General features: G+C 59.1%; 3 protein-coding genes across 3 annotated transcripts; 2 read left to right on the forward strand and 1 right to left on the reverse strand.

Annotated features, from left to right (window-relative positions):
• Positions 1-313: 313 nt before the first annotated feature.
• On the forward strand, positions 314-1,993 carry B0H18DRAFT_1079164 (uncharacterized protein; the record flags this gene model as incomplete). Its single annotated transcript, XM_048031261.1, has 1 exon — positions 314-1,993. A coding segment is annotated over exon 1 (1,464 nt), but the record flags the coding sequence as incomplete, so codon positions are not given.
• Positions 1,994-3,359: 1,366 nt separating this feature from the next.
• B0H18DRAFT_1079166 (uncharacterized protein) lies at positions 3,360-3,746 on the reverse strand (the record flags this gene model as incomplete). Its single annotated transcript, XM_048031262.1, has 2 exons — positions 3,360-3,662; positions 3,730-3,746. Coding segments are annotated over 2 exons (194 nt in total), but the record flags the coding sequence as incomplete, so codon positions are not given.
• Positions 3,747-3,835: 89 nt separating this feature from the next.
• Positions 3,836-4,109, forward strand: B0H18DRAFT_1079167 (uncharacterized protein). The gene has a single exon (XM_048031263.1). It carries the CDS (start codon positions 3,852-3,854, stop codon positions 4,032-4,034), a length of 183 nt encoding a protein of 60 aa, XP_047884282.1. The 5' UTR covers positions 3,836-3,851; the 3' UTR covers positions 4,035-4,109.
• Positions 4,110-8,265: the final 4,156 nt, after the last annotated feature.

Consider the following 8,265-nt stretch of genomic DNA (forward strand, 5'->3'; position numbering starts at 1 on the left):
AAAAATAAAAAGCTGCTTTTGTCAAACAATTCCTCTTGAGACCGAGGCACTTGTGTTGAGATTGGTTGAGGCGGTTTGGCTACTTTGGCGCTCTCAAAGCACTCTCTGTTGCTCTTCAGAGGGCCCAAGCGTCTGGGCGGTTTTCCCTGATGTATATCATGCTTGGAACTCGCCCTGACATCTGTTTCGCCGTGACAAAACTCGCGTGTAACGGATATTCCCGTTACGGTATATCTAATCTCGTATGCTTGTTCTTGTTTGTTCGAGGGCTCGTATGGCGTGCCAGCGCACCTGCGAGACCTCAGTCCTTTACCATCCTCATCGCCCCATGTATGCTACGTGTAGACAGTCCCTCTGAATAGAGACTGGGTACAGCGCATACCGGGCCCGAGGATTAAGGGACGCCACACTTTTTGCGCTCCAGAACAGCTTCTGTTCTGGGGACTATCTACTCTAGGCAACAACCTGGAAACTTCGAATTTCTATGCTTTACATCAAAATCTAGTCGACTTCGCAACCACTCAAGAAGATGGCTGGATCGACAACCCACTCTCCCAAGCACTCGCGTAGTACTCGGAAGGCCCACCGCGCGAAGGTCGATGCGAAGGTGGATGGAATTCTTGGCAGTTTTGCGAAGTTCTTGAAGAGTATCCCGGTCGAGACACGAGCCACCCCCGATAGGCGGTTCCGGACACTCGATGACTCGATGAAGCATCTAGAGGATGTTATTACATCGCTCAGACGCTCCGTGGAGCAGGACAACGAGTCCAGACGTCACCGTCGCACGACCTGCCAGACTGAGCTCTCCGACCCCGAGAACTCGTCCGGAGCACTCGCGGAGCAGGCACCGTCCGACCGCGAGGTCGAACGCACAGCACACGCAGAACTGTTCGAGCCCAAGGTCGAACCCATTCAGAGCTGCCAGGAGAACCCGACTCCGCCTGTTCCAATCGAGCCACAGGAGCTGGAAAGCTCTCCGACGAGTGGTGCGCGCAAAGAGATCGACAGCGCTGCCGCTGTTGAGCCCGCGTCTGAGCCCAAGGGGCCGCGTCCTGAGCAGATCGAGCCCGACATCGAGACTGCTCAGAGATGTCCGGAGACTCCGTCTCCGATTGCTCCCAGTGAGCTGACCAAACTCGGTACCACCATCAAGAGTGGTGCACGCACCCGGTTCGACGACGCCGCCGTCGCCGAGACCGAGCCCAAGCCCCAGTTGTCCGACAAGGCGACTCGGCCCTACGCCCGGGAAGGCATAGGGACGCGACCTTACGTCGCATCCTGGGATGTAGGCGAGCTTCTGCTCGTAGATCCACATGTCGCGTGCTCAGAAATGAGCCGCGACTCAAAATATATGATCGCGCCGGACGACGTGCCCGACGCGGCAAGCATCGAGCTCGACACTCAACGCGTCGAGCGTCACGCGCCCGCGCCGAGAGCGAGCACTCTCAGCGTTAGCGCTGGAAGTACTCCTCACCATGCTAACCGCCACTTCGACCTTCACTCTGGCCGCCACCGCCCGCGTGCAACCGCGTTCCAACCCGGTTCGCACTTCCCAACGGAAGTGCGAGCCGCGGACTGTCCTTGGACAGCTGAACCCTTCGCGGTTCAGCTGAAGGATCGACCGGTCAGTACCGACCGCCACCTCGCGGTCGGCAACCCCTCCGGCGACCTGGCACCTCGCGGTACAAGACCGCCAGGGCCTTCCTCTCCGATCCTTTCCCTCCGCCCTCGCGTCTCGCATCTCGACTCGGGAGACTCTCCTCTCGAGTCTCATGACTCTGGCGACACCCATCGCGGCTCTGGCGACACACAACCCAGTCGCACGATCCAGGATTCGCACGACCTGCGTGCAAGCCCAGCACCAGGCAACCAGGCTGCGCGAAACGCGGGAGACACGGAGCGAGGAGAATGCGAGGAAATCAGGAAAAGGAAGGAGGGGGAAGGGTGCGGGGCGAGCATGAAAGACGAGCAGAGAGGATCAATAAACGCAGGTACGCCCTTGGTGGACGTATCCCACTCGCCACCGCCTCCTTCTCCAATGCCCACACCGGCAGACGTACCGACGACCACAGAGGTCGTCGTGCGTGTCACAGGCCATGAAGACGGCACGTATGCGTTGCGGGACGACCTGAGGGTTGTACCCTCCGCTTCTCGAGGTAGTACGCCCGCGGTATGGGACGACCTCGCGGTCGTACCATCCATTCTACCAGGCGACATGGCGGAGGTGCAGTGTTGCACACCCGACGTGTCCCGTCTATCCTGCACCAACCGTCGCGTAGCGAGTACGCCGAACCGTTCGCTCGACGTGCATGCTACCGACCAGCAGCAAGGCTTCAAGCTCGAGGGTACGCCCATACTGGACGTACCCAATCCTCCGCCGGTTTTCTCGCTAGTACCCAAGCCAGCGCGCACTTCGACGAACGAGAAGTTTGCCGCGCACACTACTGGCCACAGAGACGGCATGTACGCGTTGCGGGACGACCTAATGGTCGTGCCCATCGCCCCGGTTGTGCTACGGGACGACCTTACGGTCGTACCACCAACGTCGCAAAGCGACACGGTGGACGTGCAGTCCCGTATATCGGACACGTCCCGACCTGTCATGACCGACCCACACGGAGGATCGATCAGTGAAGGTACGCCCTCGACGGACGTACCTAGATCAATACACCAGGCTATGGGGCCCACGCCGGCACACGTATCGACGACTACAGAGGTCGTTGTGCGTGTCGCAGGTCAAGAAGAAGGAATATACGCGTTGCGGGACGACCCAGGGGTCATACCCTCCACTCGAGCCGGTACGCCGGTGATACGGGACGACCTCGCGGTCGTACCGTCCATGCTACCATGCGACATGACGGACGCGCAGCGGTGCACGTCCGACGTGTTCCGTCCATCCTGCACCAACCGTCGTGTAGTGGGTAGGCCGAGCCATTCACTCGACGTGCAAACTACCGGCAAGCCACAATGCTCGAAACTCGAAGGTACGTCCATACTGGACGTACCCAACGCCCGGCTGGCTATATTGCCATTGCCCGAGCCAGCGCGCGCATCAACGAACAGGAAGATCGTTGTGCGTGCTGGTCACGAAGACAGTACATTCATGCTCCGGAACGACCTCCAGGTCGTACCCGAGCATTCGAGTTCCTCATTGCCGATTGTACTCCCAGTGCTCTCGCCAATAGGTGCATCGATGAACGGGCTCATCGTATGCACTGTTAACCACACAGATGACATGCGCCTGTTACGATACGACCTCGCGGTCGTAATCTCCAGATGGCAAGGCGGCATAACGAACGTACAGCACCTCACGCCCGACGTGCTTCATTCCATTGACCACGAAATTCGCACGCACAAGCCCTGGTACAACCTACGGGTGGTACCTGGCGATGGTGCTACGCTGGACGCGCAGAACTGCCCGTCCAGGGTACCCTGTGCTGCCATGAACGCACCCAGAGCCGCAGCGACTGACGGAAGGTCTGTCGTGCGCAGTGGGGGCCACGACGATCGCGCGAAGGCGCTCGGAGACGAACTAATGGTCGTTCTTTCCGACCGTCAAGGCGATACGCCTGTGATACGGGACGACCTCGCGGTCGTACTGTTTGTTCCGCAAGGCGACATGACGGACGAGCAGCATTGCTTATCCGACGTGTCCCAGTCACCTGTACACACTACCGGTGAGTATAGAGTGTCGAGAAGAAAAAGTACGCCCTCGGCGGACGTACTTACCTCGACATCTGCCATGCCCACATTAGTGTGCGTAACGGCGAATGTAGAGCCGGTCGTGCGCAATGCCCGCGGCTCGTCGGGCCACCGTCTCTTCATCTCCGCCTTCATGATCAATTGTGATCATGGAGATGACATCACGCTCACATTTCGGGACGACCTTCAGGTCGTACCGGGACCCGTCATTCGCCAAGACGAAGCCGGGTACGCACAGCGCTCTGAGCAGCCCGAGACCGCCGTCGGGTCTGCTCAATGCCACCTGGAGGCACTGCCATCCCGAGGTGCCCCGGCCCAAGCGACGAAGCTAGGCATCACCCCGAAGGATGATGCACGCGCCGAGCTCGAAGACACGTCCGTCATCGAGCTCGCATCCGAGCCGAACGAGTGGTGCGTCGAGTCGACGCATCTCCGCGCTCGGGAGGGTATAGGCACACAGTACTACAACAGTACTGTGTACAGCGGGAACGAGCCCGCGTGCGTAGATACACTCGTCGCGAGCTCAGAAATGAGCCGCGACACAAGAAATATATTATTTGTGTCGATCGACGTGCACGCCACGACGAGCAGCCTGCTCGACGCGACGCGCGACGTGCTCAACGCTACAGGCGTTGGGTGTCACGAGCCTGTGGAGAGCGACCCGAGCGCTAGCGCCTACCGCACTACGCTCGACCGCCACCACCGAACCCTCGTTCTCGACCCCTTCCACTCTCTGGGCAGCCACATCGAGCGCCCGTCTGGCGAACCAGACGCGCGTGGCGTCCCAACGCGAGTGCGAACTCGCGTTCGCGACTGCCTGGCTGAACTGCCGCCAGTTCAGTCAGAGGCGACCAACGAACTGGTACCTCGCGGTACAAGTTCGCCACCTTATTCTTCCCCGGCTCCTCGTCTCTTTCCCCTCGTCTCGCGCCTTGACTCTGGCGACCACTACTGCGACTCTGGCGACACGCAACCCAGCCGCGCGACTCCGGACTTGAACACCGCGCGTTCAAGCCCAGCGCCGAGCCGTAAGACCGAGAGGACCACGAGGAACGCGGATCGTGGAGGCTGCGAGGAGATCCCGAAGGAACGAGAAGGGTGCGAGGAAGGCACGAAGGGAGAGAGGGAGGAAGGGTGCGGGGCGAGTAGAGAAAGCGAGCAAGAGGGCTCACAAATCGCAGGTACGCCCTCACTGGACGTACCCGACTCGCCTCCGCCTGTGCCAGTACCCCCGCCAGCGACAGCAGCCCTAGGGAACGACCCGCGGGTCGTACCCTTGTCAGTGCACAACAGCACGACGGATGCGCAGCACAGCACGTCCGACGTGCCACACTCGCCGCCACCTATGACCGCGCCAACAGGCGTATCGACGAACGTGAAGGTCGTCGTACGCTCTGTTGGCCACGCACATCGCACGCACAGGCCCTGGTACAACCTACAGGCTGTACCGGGCAGTACGCACGGCGACACGGTGGACACGCAGAACTGCACGTCCGACGTGCCCTGCGTAACAACGGACGTGCCCAGAGCTGCAGCGACAAACGGAACGTTTGTCGTGCGCACTGGAGGCCACGAAGATGGCGTTGCTGTCCCCAGGTACGACTGCGAAGTCGTACCGTCCGCTCCGCAAAAAGGTACGACTGTGCTAGGGGACGACCTCCAGGTCGTCCACGGGCTCCCCATCTGGCAAGACGACACGGTGGACATGCAGTCTCGCACGTCCGACGTGCCCCACCCATATATCACCGACCATCGGATAGCGAGTATGCCGAGCTCAAGGCTTGACGTACACGCTACCGACCAGCACGAAGGATCGAGAGCTGAAGGTACGCCCCTGATGGACGTACCCATCTCGACATCCTCCTTGCCCGGGATCAGGCCCGCTCTGCAAGAGAGCACACCTACGCTAGGGGACGACCTCGCGGTCATAACCTCCAATTCGCAAGGCGGCACGATGGACATGCAGCGATGCATGCCCAACGTGCCCAATTCAACCTTGACTGCACGCGATGTGGTGTGTACGTCTAGCCCGCCGCTCGACGTACACGGCGTCAGTGATCACCATCCCCCGATCATTACTGACCTCCCGTTGGCTAGTCGCACCGCGCAGGACAGCCTGTACGTCCCCGCGGAAGTACGGGTCCCTGGCTGCTTCAGCGCAGTTGAACCACCAGTGGTCCAACTGGCCGAGCTGCGGGACGACCCCGACGACCTCTTCCGTGAATTCCTCGACCTTCCGTCCGGCAGCGACAGGTTACGCCCGGCCCCGCATCAAGACGGTCCGCACTTCATCACGGAAGTGCGAACATCCGGTGCAGTTGAACCCGCAGTAGTTCAACTGACAGGGTCGTGGAACGGCATCGATTCCGTCCCTGATGGTACCCACTCACGCGCTGCCGTCTGTCCAGAAGACTTGCACTCCCAACAGGAAGTGCAAGCCCCCGGTCCCGTCAAGACAACTGAACCATTCACGGTTCAGCTGGGAAGCCTGCGATACAACCTCGACCTCGACTGGTTGAGCGACCACCACTCTCGTTGTGAACCAAGCGCCCCGTCGACGGTGCAGCTCGACGATTGCGTAGCCCTAATGGACGCGCGAGCTCAAGACCGTGACCGAGTTGCTGCACTAAGTGTAGTGCAGCAGCCGGCGCCTACGGACCCCGACCGACCAGAACGGCTTTCTGACCCTCAACTCGGCGAGAAATTTACAGTTCTCGCCGAGGATTCGCTCCCAAGGACCCACACTTTAACCCCTATCGACCTCCCCGCGGCCCTCGACACCCATGGCGACTACGACAGGCGCCACGAGTCGGCGACCTCGCATGCACCCCGGAGATCGCGCGAGGAATGGAAGGATGGAGGAAACGTGGACGAGGATGCAGAACCAGGAGAATCAGATGAGGAAGGTCAGGCAGAAGGAGGAGAGGAGGAAGGGTGCGGTGTAGGCGAAGAAGACGAGCCTGCGAGCTCGAAAAGCAAAGGTACGTCCTTATTGGACGTACCCTCTTTATTCGCGCCACCATTCCCTACCCCGCAATCACCACCCGTGATGACCACGACAACCGCATTGGTTGTCGTGGCAGTCACTGTATACAACAGTGGTACAGTCGGCCCGGGGGATGACCTGCGAGTCGCACCCGGCACGACGATACATCGCGGTACAATCGGCGAGTTTACTTGCTCGACCGATGTATCCGGTCGGTCTGTAGCCCACGCACAGACGTTGGACCTCTCCGTCGACGTCCACGATGAGGAGGTCGACGGTGATTTGAGAATCACGTCGGTCGTGTCCAGCACGGTTGCGCATCGGGCTCATGGGTTAGAGATCGAGCTTCATGCTCGAGGTACATCCCTATCACCATCGTCCGCGATGTGTCTGGAGAACTTCACAGTTCTTCGACACAGTGACAGGTCACCATTTTCTTGTTGCCGATAGCTGTCGCCATCACTATTGCAGGCTGCATAACTCCATCGAGTTATGTATGACGAGAGTGGATGGCCATGCTGCTCACTGACACGAAGTAGTTTGTCGTTGTCTACAGTATGGCACCACCCTTGTATTGCCAATCACTACCACCGTTGTGTTGTCGCGTGTACAATCCCTTCTTTCTTTTCATTTCTCTGGTTATCTCTGGGACCCATGGTCGTGTCCAGTGGGGGAGGGTGTAACGGATATTCCCGTTACGGTATATCTAATCTCGTATGCTTGTTCTTGTTTGTTCGAGGGCTCGTATGGCGTGCCAGCGCACCTGCGAGACCTCAGTCCTTTACCATCCTCATCGCCCCATGTATGCTACGTGTAGACAGTCCCTCTGAATAGAGACTGGGTACAGCGCATACCGGGCCCGAGGATTAAGGGACGCCACATCGCGCAACATGCTGCGAACCCGTCACAGGACCACTTGGATAAAGCGCTGTATATCTGCCGCTATCTAATTGGAACCAAGTCCTATGCGCTTGTATACAGCGGCAAAACTGGACAAGGTGTCTCGGCGTGCACAGACTCCGACTGGGCTAACGACCCGGAGATGCGGAGGTCTCAGAGTGGCTACTTTATGAAGTGAGCTGGTGGAGTGTTCAGTTGGCTGTCTCGACGGCAAAAGACGGTAGCACTGTCTTCAACTGAGGCTGAATACATGTCGCTCAGCGACTGCAGCCGCCAAGTTGTATGGATTAAGATGCTCCTCACGGAGATTGGATATCCACTTGGCCCACTACCTATCTGCTCGGATAATCAGGGAGCGATATTCATCGGCTCCAACCCTGTAACTGAGAGGCGGTCGAAACACATCGACATACGCTATCATTATATCAGGGAGCTTATTGAAGAACGACAAGTCGAAGTCTTCTTCATTGGCACTGATGACAATCCGGCAGACCTCTTCACCAAGAACTTGGGCCGCGTCAAGTTCCAAAAGTTCAGAGGCATGCTCGGACTTCGATTCTACGATGAAGAGTCCTAGAGCAACCACGGACGGCAGCCCATGGCGCCAGGATATGCTTCGTATGTCAGGGACGTACTTAGCAAGGGGGAGTGTTGAACCGTATAGGCGCCCACCGGGC

The sequence above is a fragment of the Fomitopsis serialis genome, assembly GCF_022376445.1.
Source record: "Fomitopsis serialis strain Sig1Antser10 chromosome Unknown B0H18scaffold_732, whole genome shotgun sequence".
Lineage (NCBI taxonomy): Eukaryota > Fungi > Basidiomycota > Agaricomycetes > Polyporales > Fomitopsidaceae > Fomitopsis > Fomitopsis serialis.